This window comes from Pleurodeles waltl, chromosome 6 (genome assembly GCF_031143425.1).
Source record: "Pleurodeles waltl isolate 20211129_DDA chromosome 6, aPleWal1.hap1.20221129, whole genome shotgun sequence".
NCBI classification, from domain to species: Eukaryota; Metazoa; Chordata; class Amphibia; order Caudata; family Salamandridae; genus Pleurodeles; species Pleurodeles waltl.
The window spans coordinates 938,214,405-938,235,728 of NC_090445.1; the positions used below are offsets into that span (position 1 = coordinate 938,214,405).

General features: G+C 44.2%; 1 protein-coding gene across 1 annotated transcript in view; it reads left to right on the forward strand.

The window, feature by feature from the left end:
• Positions 1–677: 677 nt before the first annotated feature.
• PWWP2B (PWWP domain containing 2B) overlaps positions 678–21,324 on the forward strand; it is a 56,546-nt gene continuing 35,899 nt past the window's right edge. Inside the window, exon 1 of the mRNA XM_069239761.1 lies at positions 678–968. Within this exon, the coding sequence (XP_069095862.1) occupies positions 793–968 (176 nt within the window). The 5' untranslated portion in view covers positions 678–792. The remainder of the gene's footprint in view (positions 969–21,324) is intronic.

Genomic DNA, 21,324 nt, shown 5'->3' on the forward strand with positions numbered 1-21,324 from the left:
CTCCGAGTGATTAATGTCTACAAGTACAGCTTCCCCAGATGTGCAACATGCTTTACTGTCTGCTAAACAGTAAATTACTACGATTTCAGTTGAAAGTGTTGGCATAAGTTGGATTTTAGGAGTACAAAACAAAAGTTAATATTTTTTTAAAGCACGACTGTAACGTGCGAGACTTAAATTCGGAGTGGCCATTGCCAACAGCTCAGAGATTGATCTCCCTGTCCCATATTATTAAATTTGAAAGTGGCAAAACCGGTTGGGTGTTGAACAGTAATACAAATCTTAGGGTAGACCCGGATCTTAACCGTAACAGGCCAACATTATTGTCCCTTTAGCAATAATGTTGACAACAGTTTTCTTCACTTCGTTTGCTAAAACCAGGAACGTCCTAGTGATCTCCAGAACCGACGCAACATATATGGATTTAGTGGCCAATGCACATTCAGAGCACCTGAGCTTCAGGACGCATGGTTGTTTGAAGCCAGATTCCTGCTCCCCTGTCCAGTGTCGCCTCGCTTGGTTCTTCCTCCGCACTTTGCAACCATGTGTTGCGCGGGCCCCTGCCCCGTAACCTGCTGCCCCCACCCCGAGTAGCTCCTGGAGTGACGTCACGCCCACACCAGCTCTTCCTGTCAGAGGTGACCTCGCCTCCGTGACGTCACTGCCCCGCCCGGCACGAGTGCCCCGGAGAGCTGGCGAGGCCCGGGGAGAGCAGAAGGAGGAGGCGGGGCGGGCGCAGGCAGGCTCCGGAGTGACCTGTCGCCGCCGCCACTTGCACCACTCGGGCGGGCCATGGCGACGGAGGAAGAGGAGGAGGCGGCGGCGGCGGGGTGCCTCGGAGCCGGGGAGCTGCGGGTCGGCTCCCGGATCTCCGTGCTGCTGGAGCAAGTGGTGAACGAGGCGCTGGTGGTGAGCTTCCAGTGGGGACAGCGGAGCTTCAGCGGGATCCTGCTGCAGAGCAGGCAGAAGTAAGAGCCCGTGCGCCGCGCACGCAGCAGACCCGCACGGGGAGCTCGGCCTGCGGGACTCCGTGAGCAGCTGGAAGCGGGCCAGGCCCTAATCCAATTAAAGGGGCTGCCGCTTACTATGATTAACGAGGCGGTGGTGCGCGCAGGCACCCCACCCCCTCTCACCAGTACAGCTGAGTGTGCATCTCAGTCACAAGAGCGTGTCTCACTCCGTGACTGCGAAACCTGAAACTACGCTTTAGGAGAGCACATTCGTCCCTCCAGCTGGGCTATATAGCGTACCCTTCAGAGGACCCTTCAAACTTCCGCAGACCAGCCAATACTTTATTCGGAAACTTTATGCGGGGTATTAAAAAGGAAGGGACGTTGAGATTCAGCAAATGTGAAATTAAACAAAACGTGAAAAGTGCAACTTGTAATGTTAAACATAAAACTTGTCGCTAAAACATATTGAATCTTTATGGAATCTAGAAGGCGACTTTAAATACCGATGTATTACGTAAACTGGGATTTATATTTTTTTGTGCGCGTTTACTGGTTACGTGCACATTTTAAAAACTAATGTGACTTGTGGAAACAGTTATTGTGTTATACGAAGAGGAAACTCGTGGTTGCGCATGCCGATTTAATTATTTGCATTCTTAATGCTGTTAGCCAGTGCAGTTGCCTCTCGGCAATGTAGTACCCTTGTTTGTAAAAATAATTAATTTGTGAATTATTTCGTTTTACAAAAAAGGGTACTACATTTCTAAAGTTCTTTAATATCTCAATGGCGTTACTAAATGCAAACTTCTGAAAATCCATGCTGGCAAAATCTGTTGACATTTGGTGTCATGAGTTGGTATCCTGAGGGAGCCCATCCTTTCACTCTTAAGAAGTTGATTCCCTGGTCACTATAAAAATATATATCGTTGTTTACTATACTCAAAAACAAAATTACGGTTAAGCAACATAAGAAGGTGTTATTATTTATTATCATTTTTTAAAATCATACTATCTACAGTCAGTGTTCAGATACCACTGTTGGCATGGCTCGTCCTATGGTCTATGTAAAAGAATGTTTAAAGAGTAATCTTAGTGATAGCCAAATGTAAGAAAGAAAACCATTTCTAAAATGATTTACAATTTAACAATAATCCCAGAAAGGCAGGACCCGACAAAGATATATTATTAACAGATTTGTTTTTTGTTATTGTTGTGAGGTGTGTGTGTGTGTTTTTTTTTTTTTGAGCCTACTAGAAAACAAAAGCCGTCTGCTTGCAAAATAATTGTCAGTTTAGCAATCTCGGAGAGTGAGCTTAAAGCTCACCTGTTGCTTACCATCGATTGAATTATTGTCATTCTGGTTTGCTTACTTATTCAGTGGCTTGCCTTGACCCTCTTGTATTTGTCCCTCCCCTAAATCTAATCAAATCAAATCATAAACCTTTATAAAGCGCGCTACTCACCCGTGCGGGTCTCAAGGCGCTAGGGGGAGGGGGTTACTGCTGCTCGAAGAGCCAGGTCTTGAGTAGTCTCCGGAAAGCGGAGTGGTCCTGGGTGGTCCTGAGGATGGTGGGGAGGGAGTTCCATGTCTTGGCCGCCAGGTAGGAGAAGGACCTCCCACCCGCCGTGGTGCTGCGGATGCGAGGGACGGCGGCGAGAGCGAGGTTGGCGGAGCGAAGAGGACGGGTGGGTGTGTAGAAGCTGAGGCGGCGGTTGAGGTATTCGGGTCCCTTGTTGTGGAGGGCTTTGTGTGCGTGGGAGAGGAGTCGGAAGGTGATCCTTTTGTTGACGGGAAGCCAGTGCAGGTGTCTCAGGTGGGCGGAGATGTGGCTGTTGCGGGGTATGTTGAGGATGAGGCGGGCGGAGGCGTTTTGAATTCGTTGCAGACGTTTCTGGAGTTTAGCGGTGGTTCCTGCGTATAGGGTGTTGCCGTAGTCCAGGCGGCTCGTGACGAGGGCGTGGGTCACGGTCTTTCTGGTGTCGGCGGGGATCCAACGGAAGATCTTTCGGAGCATGCAGAGGGTGAGGAAGCAGGAGGATGATACGGCGTTGACTTGTTTGGTCATGGTGAGAAGTGGGTCCAGGATGAAACCGAGGTTGCATGCGTGGTCTGAGGGGGTCGGTGCGGTGCCAAGGGCCGTGGGCCACCAGGAGACGTCCCAGGCGGTCGGGGTGTTTCCGAGGATGAGGACTCCGTTTTGTCTGAGTTCAGTTTCAGGCGGCTGAGTTTCATCCAATCTGCGACATCTTTCATTCCATCTTGCAGGTTGGTCTTGGCGCTGGTGGGGTCCTTGGTGAGGGAAAGTATCAGTTGAGTGTCGTCGGCGTAGGAGGTGATGATGATGCTGTGTTTGCGTACGATGTCGGTGAGGGGGCTCATGTAGACATTGAAGAGAGTCGGGCAGAGCGAGGAGCCTTGTGGGACGCCGCAGATGATCTCGGTGGGGTCTGAGCGGAAAGGTGGGAGGTAGACTCTTTGGGAGCGGTTGGAGAGGAAGGAGGTGATCCAGTCCAGGGCCTGTCCTTGGATCCCGGTGGAGCGGAGGCGGGTTATTAGGGTGCGGTGACAGACTGTGTTGAAGGCAGCTGAGAGGTCGAGGAGGATGAGGGCGACTGTTTCTCCGTTGTCCATCAGGGTTCTGATGTCGTCTGTGACTGAGATGAGTGCGGTTTCTGTGCTGTGATTGGCTCGGAATCCGGACTGAGAGGGGTCGAGTAGGCTGTTGTCTTCAAGGAATAAAGCATACCCACTTAACTTGTCTTTCCACCACTCACTTTTAGGGAGCCACTTTTTTGTTTTTGCAAAGCACTCCACAGTAATGTCTCACTCATGTGGCTCCCCTCTCCACCTCCGCTCTTTGTTGCTCTAGCCAGTCTGGTTTTCTCCCCCATGCTGCTCTCATGTCCACGAGGCTGTCTGCCACACGCACTTTGTGTAGCTCCCTCATGGTTGGCGCACCATCTCTTTAGTTACCATTCCCTAGCCCTAACACCGATGGCCTTTTCTTTTTTTTTGTTATTGACTTCCACTCTCAAAAATCTTGTTATTTACCAATCCAACTGGCAACCTCAATATTGGATCAGTAAATAAAAAAATAAAAAAAAGAATCTGATGTCACCCGCATGCTGGCACACACGTACGTTCTGATGCAGGCACGTGCCAATGGAGTGACACAGCCACCATTGCACATTCATTTAATTTGTTATTGCACCACTGAATGCAATTGGCAAAGGCAGTGGGTCCCAAAGACAAAACCGATTGGCTCTTCCAGTGTGTTTTTTTATTTTTTTCTAAGCGCTTGCATAGTGAATTATTTTCTTTATGTCTCTGATCAATGAACTGTCTCCTTGATCAGATCACAATTTCCGTGCATTTCGTGGAATTGCACCTTTTCGTCAGGATAATGGCAGGACACAGTTTTCTGCTGCTGCCCCTTGTGTGCTCTGCGCTCCAGGTCTCGCACATTGAAGGTCCTCCTCCACCACCTGTAGGCTCCTGCCTGCGCCTCATCATTGGTGGTCGGGTGGTGGTCTCTGTTTCTCTTTCATTCTGCTTTTTCCTTTTGCTTTTTTCCCTCTATTTTTCCCTTTTCCATTTCTGCTGCTTTCCTCACTCTTCCCTTCTGGCGCTTCCCTCGCTCCTCTCCTTTCCTGCCCGTGCTCTGTCCCTGCGGCCTACCCCCCCCCCTCCCTATCAGCGCCGCTTTACAGCCTCCCAACTGACCACCCCCTCCCACTTCCCTGTGCTTGTTAATGGCAGTCGCTACGTAGGTATGTCACTAGCGTGCCAAAGGCAAGTTTGTATGTACCTGGACCATGCCCAGTGCCTTGGACCCTGGCCCCCATGCCTCCCATCTGTACGACTCAAGCACACTCCTCGCCCTCAACACCTGGCAACCAACCGCATGCCACCTCACGTCCCGAAGAACACTCAAAGCTCATTCACCTGCCGCAACTGCACCTTCTCCTGCTTCATTCCACATGCCCACCTAGTACCTCATCCGACCACCTCAGCTGCCTCCTCAACATCCGCTCCCTCATCAGCATGCTGTTGAGATCTGGGACCTGGCCGACTCGATTTCTCCAAACGTCACCTTCTTTTACGTAACCTTGGATGACTCCTACCTCAGCCCCAGGCATCGCCTCTGCCATTCTTGATGTCCACAAAATCATGCACAAGGACCGGGAGGAGGCATCGCCATTGTTCACAACAATATCCTCTGCCTCACTACTAGCTCTGAGGACCACTCTTCCGGCATGGAGCATCTCCACTTCCAGATCCAGACCAATCCGAACACCACCCTCAGTGACACCATCATCTACATGACCCCCCTCACCCCAAGACCCTGTCCCCCCCTTCAGCAAGTTCATAGCTCACTTCATCGCACACCACACTCCCACCTCAGGGACAACATCCTCCTCGGCGACCTCAACTTCCACCTGGAAAACCATAACACGTCTTCCCTACGGGAGAACCTCGCCAAAAAACATCTGGTCACCTCTCCTACCCACTCAGTAGGACACACGCTCGACCCCTGTCTTCTCCGCCAGCAACAACATCCTTGTCACCCACACCTCCGAACTGCACTGGGCTGATGTCCACTTTCCTTCACCAATCTCACCGAACACAACCACGCCCACAGTCACCCACGAAGAAGCTGGAACAAGGTCTCTGAAGACCATCTCGCCTCCACCAAACACCACTGCCGACCACCACAGACGCCAACACATCTGCACACAACCTCCACAAATGGATCTCCGATTGCGCCAACCACTGACCACCCCTCATCCCCAGGAAACCCTCTGACATGGAACCCCTAAAGAAAGCCAGCTGGTTTCCCCGCCCCCCAACCTCCAAGATTCCAGGTGCACCTACAGACAGCTCGAGAGAAGACAGAGGATCAGCAAGACCCCGGCCGACCACACAGCCTTCAAAACCGCCATCACCACATACCACACACCACCACCTCATCAGAACCACAAAGGAAACGGCCATCCAGGAATGCATCAAAGCCAATGCACACAACAAATAATTTTTCACTGTGATTTAAGAACTCGCCAAACCTAGCACGGACTCCACAGACGTCCCCCCTCCCAAGATCTCTGCGACAATCTTCTTGCCACCTTCTTCTACTGCATCATCTTAAACATCAGTGATAGCTTCACCACCCACAACCACCGCAACCAAATGCTCCAATTCCCAGCCGACCCTGCTCAACTGGACCACTCTCTCCACTGCCAACACCCTCAAGATCCTGAAAACCATCCACCCCGGAGACCCCCTCTGACCAATGCCCGCACCACATCTTCATCCGAGCCAGCACCACCATCGCCCCGAACTTTGCAGCACCATGAACTGTTCCATCTAGTCTGCCACCTTCCAGGAAGACTGGGAGCACGTAGAAATCAACCCTCTGCCAACCCGACGGACCTCAAGAACTACAGACCCATCTCTCAGCTTCCCTTCCCAGCCAAAGTCATTGGGAAGGCCATCAAAGCCCAACCCACCAAATTAATCGAAACCAACCACATCTTTGAACTCTCCCAATCAGGCTTCAGAAGCAACCACAGCACAGAGACCACACTCTTCTCAGCAACGGACTACATCTGCACTCTCCTCAAAGAGGCCAAACCTCATCTCTCATCCTCTTGGACCTGTCCCCCGCCTTTGACACCATCTCCCACCTCACCCTCTGCATTAGACTCTACAACGCCAGCATCCGCAGCAAAACTTTAGAATGGATCTGCTCCTTCTTCACCTGCCACACCCAGAGAGTCAGACTCACACTGTTTTCCTCAAAAACTGACAGAGATCAGCTGCGAAGTTCCTCAGGGCTCCTCTCTGAGACCCACCCGCTTCAACATCTACATGGCCCGCTCCCTAACATCCAGAATGTCTCAGCCAGAGTCATCCTGGACATCCCCGCCACAGCCATATCCACGGTCACATGAGAGACCTTCACTGGCTCCCGATCAACAAAAGGATTACCTTCAAGCTCCTCATGTTCGCACACAAGCCCTCCACAACATCGGACCCTCATACCTCAACCACTAACTGACCTTCCACACACCCACTTGACACCTCTGCTTTGCCCAACTGACCCTGACACACTCCCAAGGATACGCAAGAACTCAGCGGTGAGGTAAGAGAAGGAACCTTCTCCAGCTAAGACGTGGAACGCTCTCCCGCTACACCTCAGGCAATCTCCCTCACTACCTCAATTCAAGAAGGACCTCAAGACATGGCTCTTCGACTGAACTCCTACTACCTGCTCCCCCTCCCCCGCGCATTGAGACCATCAAGGGCGATTAGCCTCGCTCTACATGAGCCAATTGATTGATTATAGGTTGTTGACATGAAGAGGTGGTGGCAGCATACCAGTTTTGTATCTTGTAGTAATGAACAGATTTGTTTTCTAGTATAGACTGAGCCCAATGCCTACTGGCCCTTCTTAAGTATAGTTCTGCGTATATGCCACTCAGACCCTTGAACCGACATCCTGTGAGCTTTTGGAGCATATCTGTGTAAGAAATGGATGGTAGCAAGACTCTGTCTTGTGTTGCTATTATGGTTTCTGGGACTAGCGGGATCCATTGCGGATAGCCCCTTCTTTGATGTTCCACAAAATTGAGGATGAAGTACAGCTTTCCCAGGCAGTTGAAGCATATTGCCTGGATTCCTAGAACTGAGGGGAGGAACCATCTCTGACACTAAAGTTTGGGAGGATGAGCACAGGCCAACCTTAGAAATTTCGTGAGTACCTGTTAGCTGTATCATTTTGTTCCAGATTTAAGTCTTCCCTGACCAAGCAAGGGAGTGTGCCACAATGTATATGAAAAGCTATTGTGAACCTGGCAGGTGTTTGCAGGATACCCAGTCGTTCAGGGATGAAGGAACATTACCTGAAGTCTTTGGAACTTGCTGGAAAACTATGGATCTGCCTAGTGCCCAGAAGCCTGCCTCCGTTCCAAAACAGGAAATGAGCATGTCTGGCCCTGCAGGAGAAAAGATTGTCCAGGAGGAGGAGCCCAGCCATCTTCCTGGAGTGCCGACCACCCAGAGATGCGTGCTTGCTACCGGAATGTCACGAGTTTCAACCTGAGCTGTGAGGGATCAGTAAGCCTCTCTGCTATGTAAATCTGTTGAACTACGTATAGCAGTGACAAACCCCCAGAGTGACTGTGCCATCCAGCATCACCACGATGTGGCCTATTCTATTGCTGCACATTCGTCCCATCTTCTTACTGTGAGGCCCGAAAACATCATCATAAAGGAGGCCCCTTAACTGCCATTGAGGCCTAATTGTTGAAGATGAGCAACTGCTGCTGAGGCCTCATGTGCTGCTCATTAATAGCAGCAATATCTGAGGGTTGTTAAGCTGCTGACTATGATTCCATTCCTGTGTCCTGAGGTGCTGCCACCACATGTCCCAGTGGGTAGTTAACATGAGGTCCATAATGAAATACTGAGAAACTGTCTTGATATTATATTTGTGTTAAGATAAGCACCTGACAACACAATATTATTTTGTCTGTTTTTGGCTATTTTAATTCTCCGTCGCTCAGCCCCAAGCTACCTCCCCACAAAGCCTTTATGTGCTCTCCCTCCCTACACTGATAGCCAGGTGCAGCATGGGTGTACTTGGCCCTTCTTTGCAGGCCCTAGTAGGACGCCAGTGGCAAACTACACAGTTGGGGTCTAGTGTCCCCTGCATGCCCAGTGGTCTCACAAATGGGGTCTGAGACATCCTTTTATGGTTATTGAAGTTTGTTTAGAAGCCCACCACATTAATGGCCTGCCAATTAAACCAATTTTGATGTTTCTTAAGTCAGATGAGGAGGAACAGAAGCCACTCAAAAGAGGGTTGGGCCAACACCTCCCTTTTAGTTGCAACTGGCAGCAAAAATGAGTTTGTCCTCCAAGTGATTCATTTGATTCCTTCTAATATATTCGACTCAGTAAGAACTCTAATTTAAAAGGGTGCAAGACAAACCGATTCCATTAAAGTCACTTTCACAGTAAGGTACTTTATTGTTCCTCGTTTTCTTTCATAAATGAGATAACATTTGATCTAATAGAAATGTCTTCAGAGTATACCTCAGAGTAAGCCAACACGTTTCACCCTATACTGGCAGGCAAGTCTAGGGCTTTTTCATGGCTTGATAAAGAGATGGAAGCAAGTAAACCAGTTATATCTATAATCAGAAACAGTCAATGTTAACGGTGCTTGAACCCCATTCTTAGATAACACCACCACACATGACTTTGTGGTTGATTTAAAGCCAAAATTGTGCTGCAGTATGTTGAAAAATATCTGATACAGGACAAGGAGACATGAAAGAGAACCCATGTGTGTTTAGCTAAAGTTTAAAAAGGAAAGTTTTTTTTTTTTTGAACATCCTGTCAAGAAGAAACCATAAAAATGAAGCCAGATACAGATATGATAGAAGAATGGTCTGGCACTGCAAAGCCTCTAATTACAGTATTGGTCAGTAGGTATTACCTGGATTTTAAAAAATGAAACAAAACACGTGTTGACTTACTCTGAGGTATACTCTGAAGACATTTCTCTTCCGTCAAATTTTATCTCATTTATGAAAGAAAAAGAAGAACAAAGTACCTGACTGTGAAAGCAACTTTAATGGGATCTATTTGTCTTTACTTACACCCTTTTATGGGTATGTTTGTTTTTTAATAACCCCTTTAATTCTTTCATCCTAGTTACATAATTGACTTGTTCCCTCAAATTACTGTGAGAAATGGTGAAATATTTTGAGAAATGGCCTTCTTCCTAACTCCTCATGGAGAAACGCGTCTTGCTTGCCATCAGTAACACAAAAAAAAAATCTCTCTACTACATCCGGGGCACCCTTTATCTACTGCTGGTCACCCTTTTTGCCTATCTTTCAACAGAGCTGTGCTTCATCCTGCACAGGGGTGTTCTGATTCCACCTTGAATGAACAGAAGAATTTTTTTATTGAATGGGGCATCCTGCTGCTAACCTAAAGGACTGCAGAACATAGAGAGGATGTTTTTAGTGAAATGCCGGATCCTCAGTTTTTCTCTATACAATTTCAAAGGCTCAGAGGTGGATATCTAGCAGAAGATGATTCCACAGCCTAGACACAAGTGCACTGAAGGACCGTCCCTCATATCTGGTCTTGTTGACCCGAGGGTTTATGGCAAGCCTTCTTGGCAACGACCACAGATTTTTGAGGGGTTCATATGACTGATTAATGTTTACAGGTGTTCTGGGAATGTTTACAGGTGTTCTGGGACTGACATTCTGCAAAGCTTTGTGCTTAAAAATGTCTTAAATCTTGATCGTTCGTCGTTAGGCAAAAGTGCTAATTTGTCAGTGGACTAGACAAAGATTGATGATGGGCGACATTAAAAAGTCTGGCTGCGCATTTTTAAATAATTTACAGATAACTGATGAGAAAATTGGGTAGACCAAGGTACAAAGAGTGGCTTCAGTCCATGCGAGATATGTCAAATGATTGGACTAAAGTCTTGAGTGAGGAAATCTGGAGACGAGGCAGCCCATGCCAGCAATTTGAAGATACCAAAACAGATTGATTAAACTTTGGAAATCTGGGCATACAAAAAGCTTTTTCGATCCAGAAACCTAGATTTTTTAGCTGTGGAGGAGGCACTGGAAATTTGCCCAAGTTCAACAGGCCACAAATTTTGTGAATAAATCAAAAAAGGTTACACACGGTTCCAAACCAAACAGGAGGTTTCTTTCAAAAGGATAAATCAGTCAATAGATGAAGACCGACAAATCTCGAAGCAAGAGCCCTCACTCACCTTCCGGTGACATGCTTCATCATGGGGCCTAGCTCCTCGTCAGGCCGGCGCTGCAATGCCTGACGGCCCCACAGGGGGGTCCTTTGCCAGAGATCTTTTGAGAATCGTGTATGGCCGGTCAAAAACAGTGTAGTGAAGGATTGGTATATAGAAAAATGTTAAAAATGCCTAGAGGTAATCGATGCAAGTTTTATTCTCATACTGGTACCTCTGACATGATTAAAAACCAGTGTGGGGGGAGATGGTGGAATGATGTCCACAAACCCCACAGAAAAACAGGTAGGTATAATTACTATGTCTCTTACTAAAAAATAATAGGAAAGAGACGGTGCACACAGGATCCCCTGTGTCACTCTAGGTATTTGGTCAACATGTTTCTCGCCTATAATGCGATTCGTCAGGACCTAATTACATACCTAATCCTTTAAACAATGGATTTTCCCAGAAATAAGGAAATCAAAACCTAAGAAAGTTGAGAAGAAAGAAACCAAAGTTAGAGCATGGCATCATTATAAGGACAAAGACATTGCAAAATCCTATGTCGTGAAACCCCATACGCAAGTGCGGGATCCCTACAGTGCCAGGCAAAGCAGAAAGGTGATCATAACACTCATAGACAAGAAAGTGTGCTGGAACGTCCACTATGCTTACCCTCCAAAAACTAACGGTAGGGCCTCATCGGGGTGGTGTCAGGCTCAAAAAATCCACTCTGATCTACATATATGCACAGAGAACACAAACAATGTAATTACAAATAATGGTCACCTCATTTGGTTATACCACACATTAATCACACTAAATAGAGTGAGTCACTCAATAATAAACCGCAAAATACTAAAATCCGCCCTCATGTTATGTTGGTCGGTGATGTGGCTGTTTGAACACTACATATAAAACAACATTACATTATAGAGGCATTACCCAACTTATTAAAGACACGGGGATCCATTAAGACCCTAGATCATGTGGCATTACACAGACATCATGAATATATAAGAAAAGAAATGATAAGACAGTATCCTCTGGGGACATACTGCAGAAAAAAAGGGACTAGGGAAAAATGCATCAGAAGTACCAGACGAAGCTATCAGGAATCACATAAGCAACGGGCTCAATCATGTATTAAAATCGTAAAAAGCACAGGAAACCCGTGTCGGGAGAATCCAGAGAATGCTGCAAGCAATCGTGATTGTGTGTGCAAAACATAATACAAAGAGTAATGCAGATCGCGTTAATACGCGCCATCCTTATCGCGTTCCAACACGGACGCGCTATCAAGGAGTGAACGCGGGAGCGTCCACATCCATTCCTCTTGTTCAGTGAAAAAGAAGGAGAGGGCGCGATTTAAAGCGCACATCTCCTAGAATCTTGGCGTCCAAGCGCCCGAGTACATTAGGATGCAGCCGCGAGGACATGCGGATACACAAAAGCAAAAACGCCGACACTGCGTGGTCAGAGTTACTGGGCCACGCAGTACCGGGAAATGTCAGCAGAAACATTAAGGATCCCATTAGGCACTTACTTTTCAGATGACGGACACTGCCAGGCCACCTATGCCTAATCCATTCCCCCGGTATAAAGAAGCCAGCTGGAGCCGGGAACTTTTAAAAGAAGGGAGGGAAATTGAAACTGAAAAGGGACTACGGAAAAGGGGATCAACATAATGGAGAGAGGATACAGAGAAAAGGTTTCGGCCATTTTGGAGTGGGCTGGTCACAGAGTCATCTGGGGAAATTGCCCCTGCGAAAAATCAAAATAGGTGAAAAAGAATAGATTCAAAAAAGAAAAAATTATCACCAGACCTCAAATAATCACCACATAGCCACATTCAAGGACCACAATAATGTGATCTGTTGTTTTTAAAAAAAAAAAAATTGTGACCACGAAAATGGATTATTACCAAACCGAAAGATAGCTGTTTTTTTTCTCTATTCAGTTTGAGGCAATTGATGGCCAGTGCAGGTAGAGTCACCCTTTTTTTGTTGAATGTCTAGTTCGGTATTCAGATCTCATTTATACAAAGTTAATTGATACCATTGCGTATGTGTTATATAGATTAAACAAATAAAAACATTCATAAACGTTGATACAACATCCATTCTTATTTTATGCCATCATTAGCAGTTAAAATAAAGTGGTTTTAGTTCAAATATATTTTCATTTTATGTTATGAAACTTATTTTTTCCTACTGTTTTGGCAGTGAAAGTGCGGTTATTCCCCTTAAAACATTATACGACTGCTTGTTTACAAGGCAGCAGCACTCCTGTTTCAATAAATGGACGGTGCAGTAAACGTCTATGTTCTTTAAAAAAAATAAGACAAATGCAGGTAACATGCAGTATACATTCCTGTACACCTTCTGCAGGTCTTGTATGTCTGTACTATATATGGAACATTTCAAGACAATATATAGGGTAGGAATGCTGTCATGATTGTAAATCATAAGCTTCCACTTTAGAAACGTGGAGTAGCAGCAGTTTAGATACGACTGACAAGCTAAGCTGCTGTAAGAGTTGATGACCGTCCATGATTGACTGTTTCGCCAGCATCTTTGTCTTGTTTCAAACAGAGTTTCCGCATAGTGATATTTGTATTTTTCTTGAATTCACCCACCGACACACGTGCATTCCAGGGGATACATTTTTGAAGGTTTTATAAAGATTTGTGTAAAAAGTCGGTTTTAAATTCCTATCCGTTCTGACATTTTGGCTCAAAGCAAGTGATCAAGAGCTCCTCCCCTAGCCTTTTAAAAAAAAAAAAAAAAAAAAAAAAAACATTTTTACAGAGGAGCCTTGTATTGTAATTGCTTTTTTGATGAGGCTGAATTATAGTCTCACGTGTGCTGGAGACACACTTTTGTGGAAGCAGAAGAGATACTTGAAAGTGCTTGCATTTTCTCAAGTATTTTTATTTCATGCCCACACATGACTCAATATCCATATGAAATGGTTAAGAGTTGATGATCCTCCGTATATGCAGCACTGTTTTTCCTCGAAGCCTTAGACAATGATTTAAAAAAAAAAGCTGAGGTCGGTGCCTGAGCCTTTACTCTGTTTGGTTCTTAGTGCACAGAAAAAGTGCCTGTTGAGTCAAAAATAATGAACAAGAATTTATATTCTGTTTAGAGACCATGGCCCAAATTTCTTGGTTGATTTTCGAAATGAGAGCACTTGAGTTTTTTTAGATTAATTTCCATTTTATTAGTTACAGTGTATTTGGATCATTTGTTTATAATAGTGTTTGAAGACCAACTTTCCTCCTTCTCACAATGAGGGCATCTTTAGCATAGAATAAACTTTGTTACCTGTTTTCCTCCCTGTTTTGGCAGGTGAGCTATGACTTGGTCCAAGTCAATTGCTAGATAAGATATGTAGATATTGAACAAGGCAGGTGCTAAAATACATTCTTATTTGATCCTAGTTGATTTAATAACCTTACGGAAGACCTTTTTCCAGCACTAGTTTTACTCTGACCCATATTTCAGTATGACAAAGTTGGAATCCCCTTAGTTAGATACTTCTTGGTTATTCCCCATGCAGCAAGTTTTTGCCACAGCAAATTTCTGTCTACATGACCAAATGGCAATTTAAAATCCACAATGTTCCAGTATTCTGTGGAATCTTTATCTCTGTTTATGAAGAGGATATTTGCCCTCAAGTGAATATTATATACCCTTCTGGCTGAACAAACTGCATTGTTACTTTCTTGACTTGATTTTCTGAACAAAATTACTTTGGCAAAGGTATTTTGAGTTTTCTTTTGGGGCCTATGTAGTTCGTTTTTCTTCCTTTATCAACACTTTGAGCTCATGTGTAAACCATGTTTATTTGTGTTATCAAGGCCCTCTGTCGAGCTATTTACAGGAATAATAAGGATGTTTTGCTAGTAACTTTTCTATAAATGACTCCTAAGCTTGTATAGGGATGATACAGGTCTGCTTCTCTCTTACTAATAATGGGGCACAGTCAGTCATTATTTCATTTGACAACGGTCCTTCCCATTTTAGTATTTATAAGTTTGCGGAGAATGTTGAAGTCCTTAAACTAGTTGCGTGGTGATGGAGTGGCGTCTTGGTGTAAAGGACCATCATCTGGAGCATGTGGTCACTTTCTATGCGAAGGGCTATTTTAAAATACACACTAATGTAACCGAGAAGGAGTGGAACCAAGGCGCAGTCAATGATTGAATTGCTTTAGGTGGTGATGCAGGTTGGTCATTGCAGTGGTGTGGAATTTAAAAAAATACCTACTTGTCCGTGCCAAAACCCCGACGCGCACGGCACGGGTTTATTCGCTCCACAAATACTTGAGGCTTATCATGGTCATCATTTGCCTATACTATTTGATTTCTCCCAAGGACTCATGACTACCAGCAGCTTGATCTATGTTCCTTTCGTGTTTACATATAATGTTTTATATACAGGGAGTGCAGAATTATTAGGCAAATGAGTATTTTGACCACATCATCCTCTTTATGCATGTTGTCTTACTCCAAGCTGTGTAGGCTCGAAAGCCTACTACCAATTAAGCATATTAGGTGATGTGCATCTCTGTAATGAGAAGGGGTGTGGTCTAATGACATCAACACCCTATATCTGGTGTGCATAATTATTAGGCAACTTCCTTTCCTTTGGCAAAATGGGTCAAAAGAAGGACTTGACAGGCTCAGAAAAGTCAAAAATAGTGAGATATCTTGCAGAGGGATGCAGCACTCTTAAAATTGCAAAGCTTCTGAAGCGTGATCATCGAACAATCAAGCGTTTCATTCAAAATAGTCAACAGGGTCGCAAGAAGCGGGTGGAAAAACCAAGGCGCAAAATAACTGCCCATGAACTGAGAAAAGTCAAGCGTGCAGCTGCCACGATGCCACTTGCCACCAGTTTGGCCATATTTCAGAGCTGGAACATCACTGGAGTGCCCAAAAGCACAAGGTGTGCAATACTCAGAGACATGGCCAAGGTAAGAAAGGCTGAAAGACGACCACCACTGAACAAGACACACAAGCTGAAACGTCAAGACTGGGCCAAGAAATATCTCAAGACTGATTTTTCTAAGGTTTTATGGACTGATGAAATGAGAGTGAGTCTTGATGGGCCAGATGGATGGGCCCGTGGCTGGATTGGTAAAGGGCAGAGAGCTCCAGTCCAACTCAGACGCCAGCAAGGTGGAGGTGGAGTACTGGTTTGGGCTGGTATCATCAAAGATGAGCTTGTGGGGCCTTTTCGGGTTGAGGATGGAGTCAAGCTCAACTCCCAGTCCTCCTGCCAGTTCCTGGAAGACACCTTCTTCAAGCAGTGGTACAGGAAGAAGTCTGCATCCTTCAAGAAAAACATGATTCTCATGCAGGACAATGCTCCATCACACGCGTCCAAGTACTCCACAGCGTGGCTGGCAAGAAAGGGTATAAAAGAAGGAAATCTAATGACATGGCCTCCTTGTTCACCTGATCTGAACCCCATTGAGAACCTGTGGTCCATCATCAAATGTGAGATTTACAAGGAGGGAAAACAGTACACCTCTCTGAACAGTGTCTGGGAGGCTGTGGTTGCTGCTGCACGCAATGTTGATGGTGAACAGATCAAAACACTGACAGAATCCATGGATGGCAGGCTTTTGAGTGTCCTTGCAAAGAAAGGTGGCTATATTGGTCACTGATTTGTTTTTGTTTTGTTTTTGAATGTCAGAAATGTATATTTGTGAATGTTGAGATGTTATATTGGTTTCACTGGTAATAATAAATAATTGAAATGGGTATATATTTTTTTTTGTTAAGTTGCCTAATAATTATGCACAGTAAGTCACCTGCACACACAGATATCCCCCTAACATAGCTAAAACTAAAAACAAACTAAAAACTACTTCCAAAAATATTCAGCTTTGATATTAATGAGTTTTTTGGGTTCATTGAGAACATGGTTGTTGTTCAATAATAAAATTAATCCTCAAAAATACAACTTGCCTAATAATTCTGCACTCCCTGTACATCTAAAGCCTTGACAAAGTCTTGAAGACGAAACACGTGTCGGCTGTTTTTCTGTATGGACTTATTGTTACATTCGAACATCCTATTGTAACTTTGACCATTTATCACCATCTGGCTGCTCTGGACACATGGTCATTTTGTACAACGCAGTCTTTTGATTGAGATTTCTACTTTCTACCTGCACTTATAATAAATATCTACACATCATCTTCCAAGAACGAACTTTCTATTTATTCTTGAACATTATCAGGATCAGGATTCCTGCTATTGGTGTGCCCTGGCCACTCTTCTTTCAATATTTAGGCAACCACCCACTCTTTAGTGTGTGGCCCTCCGACACCTGTGGTGGCAGGTGTTAGGGCTAGCCTGGCACCCAACACCATATTGTTTAAATTTTATGACTTCGCTCGGATTTCACTATTGACATACGCTTTGCAGATGTGCAAGCACTCTCTGGCATCCGCCACCTTCGTCCGTGGGACAGGTTGTTTCTTAAATCTACTTGTCCTGCAAAAAAATCTATTAGTCTCTTTGGTGCCATATAGTGGGACAATAAATTATCGCAGCAATCTCATTATATAAGAGCTCAAATAATAGCCTCTCTGATTGTGCCAGGGCTCATACTACGGTAGGGTTTGAATTTCAGCAGATGTGGCATTTTGTCACCTTCCCACAGATCTACATAATGAGGATGGAGTAGCGTTAAACAGTAGGTCCAGTGTTTGAATGTGCTTTGGAGTATGTGCAAACTTTCTAACTTCCATGTTTCAGGGGGTTTCACCAGCTCTTCTCAAATCTTTTCCCCATACTGAGAAGGGTTGGACATTTACTTATGACAAGGGCAGAAATAAAACTTTTTCCACGGTTGGGGAAAAAGTGGTTGGGGGGAAAGTGAACTTGTAAACGCTCAAAAGATTTTCGCATCAGCAAATCTACGCATGCATATGTGCATGTACTAAGATATTATTCACAAATGTTTTCTAGAAGTAAGCTTTCTTGGCCTACTTCTGTAAATTATTGGGAATTCATGAAAGCTGTAAATCTTCATTAATGCAAGGACATATATCATGGCTGCACTTTTGTGACTTTAAGGATTGGGCCCCTAATTAGATCACGAGTTAACCCAGACCTTTTATTTTTAAGTCTGTCCCTCTCTCTTTCCATCTATAGACTGACTTCCCTGTGAGTAACAGCATTCTCCTCTTTCACAAGGAGCATATTAGAACACAAAATACTTTTGTTCAGTACCAGAGATTACTGTGGCAGTGTGTGGTTTTTGATACCAGTTAATATTATTGCTTTTTACCAGTGTTTGGTAAAATGTTGAGGGCCTTGTAGCTCTCACAACAATAAACTTTTACAAAATCCATGTCAAAACAAGATGCATATTGACGAAACCAAAAGGCCGTCCATCAATGTCATACCTATTGACTTTGCCAGTGATTGTTTATTTTCATTTTTTGGCAATACTAGCATGCACAAATACGTTTTACTAGATCATGCTTCAAAGAAATGGTGCCTACAATGTTATAGTAGTTTAGCAAAACGTTTTTTTCCCTAGTTGAATTTTTTATGAGCATTTATTTTTTAAAGCCAAGACGCCTCAATCTTGTTTTCAAGCTTCTACAGATATTTGCATCTAATTAGCGAGCATTCTGTGAGCGTAGAGCATTATACGTAGCCTTATATTTTTAGACTTTGCAAATGTGTGTAGACATTTGTTTACTGGGACCATTGTCAGCAGTGCAGTGCAAGCTTACGACGTTTCTTTAGAGCACTCACCCTAATAATAAAGGTTTTGCTTTAATGAGCCATTAATACAAGTTTGAACAACATTAACATATGGGCACAAATATTACCTTAACTGCAGACAAAGGCCTTCTCTCATACATAATGCAGTACTATAAACTGGCAGCCAAATGAGTTGTGCTGAGGAGGATGGTACTACTTGTCCCAAGGACAAATTAACATGAACACCTTTTGCCCTTGACCTCAAATAATATGTCCTGGGAGTCAGGCTATAGGAATTCCACACCTCTGCAGTCATCAGGAAATCTTTTGTTTACCACCTTGAGGCCCATTGCTGTGCATGTTGCCAAGAGGTTTTGTCCAATGTATCATACCTCGTACTGGTATAAATTGGTGATCTGGGACTCTCCATACAAGATCTTGGTTTGCATGTTGGTCATCTTAATGAGATTGAACAGAAAGGCTTGAATTTAAATTGCCTGATAGTATACATTCAGCATCATCATTCTCTGCTTTTAGATCTATCAGTGGGAGTTGTGGTTTGACCAAGGGTCAGCAGGGTTAATACAGATGTTTAAAGTAATCAATGTTATATTCACATTGTGGGACCACTCTTCAATTTCACAGCAAAAACCCAAGGTATATCAAATTGTAATTGAGTGGCCATAACATTGGTGTCTGAGATCTAGGTGGTCAAAACACCCCTTGGTTTCCATTTTGCTTTAATGTTTACTGCAAAGTTGTTGAATTCTTTATATCCTATTAAAGGGATGGGCACTTGGGCTCATGTTTCAGGTAGTAAAATTAAATGACTTTCTCTTAAAAATGTTTCAGGCTCTTTGCTTGTAACAGATTTGCCAAACCACCCACCTTTCACAAATAGAAAAGTAACCAATCAAACATTTGCGTGTCCGTTAGTTGGCTGGATATATTGACCCTTATTTTTTTTCTGACCTAACAGGGCGTAGCTAGCCAACTCTAATCGGTTTGTTCAGTATAGGTACTATCTTGATTGATATTAGAAACTTGTTTGACGTTAGAACCTCTGTCTTCAATGTACTCTATGGCTTCACATGACAACGTTTTTCAAGTTAGAATTTGAACCTGGACTTGGATGCCATAGTTGTTCTGCTCCCCCCCACCTCCTTAAGCTGGGTGACCTTTAACCTTGTTCATCAGCGGAAAGAGAGAGCCTTCTTCTGTGAATTTATTGACGTTTAATCTCCATTTTCTGAATGGTCTCCAACCTTTTCTGTAATAAGAGCTACTTTTGTTCAAAGACAATCATCCCGAGGTACTGATATAGTTAGTTGTAATAGTGACCACATCAGATAGGATTACAGTAGTGCCTATCCTATGCATGATTAGTAGCTGTGATCACCTCAGTGCATCGGGCAGGGTTACCAACAGTAATGTAAAAAAGGCTTTGTCAATTTTTTAATTCCACTACATGGCTAATACATAACAGCCATTACTTCAGTGCCTCTGGCATTAAGGTACTAATATCAGTAAAAGGTTGCCCCAGTGCCATATGATTTATTTACGCGAATATCAGTTGTAATGTATTTTGGTCGTGAAGCCATTTTTCTGAACGCTGCAGCTTATGATTTCTGAACACATTTTCATCTCAAATACCTACTCTTAATTTCCGTACACTTTTAATGATTCAGCAAAGCAAAAGCTTCTACTTGGGCTGCACAGTGAAGAGCTACTTGCAGGTAGATGAAGAGCTAATGGTAGTTCACAAGCTACTCGTTGAAGAAGCCTGGTTTAATAAAAATCACCCGATTCAATAAGTTGTGTTGTCCTCTTGAGACATTTTCAGGTGTCCATAGAAGTTTCATGATTTTTGAGTGGGTCGAATCGCCACAATTCCTGTGCGATTGTTGCTCTGAATCTGTGGCTCTAATTCTAGGAGTAGTAGGCCTATGATTCTACATGCTTCTGGTAATGTAGAAACTGGGATTCTGTAGAGGGCCATGACTTTGACGTGTGGGTGAAGTTTCACTGGCGATGCTGTTTTCAATTTTGCCAACAAAATCCATCTGATAATTCATTCCTGATTGATCCTTGGGCATTACATCAACTGTGCTGGTTTTCTTTAAGCTACCTAAATGAGGAGGAGAGGTTTTTTTCTGTTTAAATACTTTATAGCTGTGTTTTCATCTGGTGCAGTTCGATTTGTTTAAAGTTTTTTCTTCTGGCTTGCTCCTAGCTATTATTGGAATGGAGTCCACTGAATCTGTCACCCCACTTTGTGCCCCCTGATCGTGTTGATGTTTACTTGTACTTTTTATCTTCTGTTGTGGACTTCATTTTATTGTTTCATTTGGAATTATGGATAATGGAACATGTTACATGTATGCAGTTATTCCTAACTTTGAGTGGGGGAGGTTTACTAGTTGTAATCCAGTTCTCTTGGTCTCCCATTCTGGTACTGGCAGCTTATCCAGGGGTTTGCTTTTAACATCTAGTGACCCCCTTGTTTATTGCGTTGTTTGGGGTTACAGCTTCTGAAACACGTTCTGCAGGTGGAAAAACTCCTATCTATGTGCTTTCAATAAAGGTATTTACTGGGTATAACCAATTATCATTGGTTGTAGTTATAGGCATTGTGGCTCAGATGTTGACTTCGCAATCACGTGTCTGTTTGATCTCAGGCATTGAAGCTCTGTCCTGTGCTGCCATCTTCTTAAAAGAAATTGCAAGGAACTTGCTCCGATACGATGTGTGCACTTCTGAGGCCTTGCTCTTGGCTACTGTTGGCTTATTTCTGCTATTACAAAGTCTTTTGTGTTGGTGCTTTGTTGCAGATCAAGCTTGGATC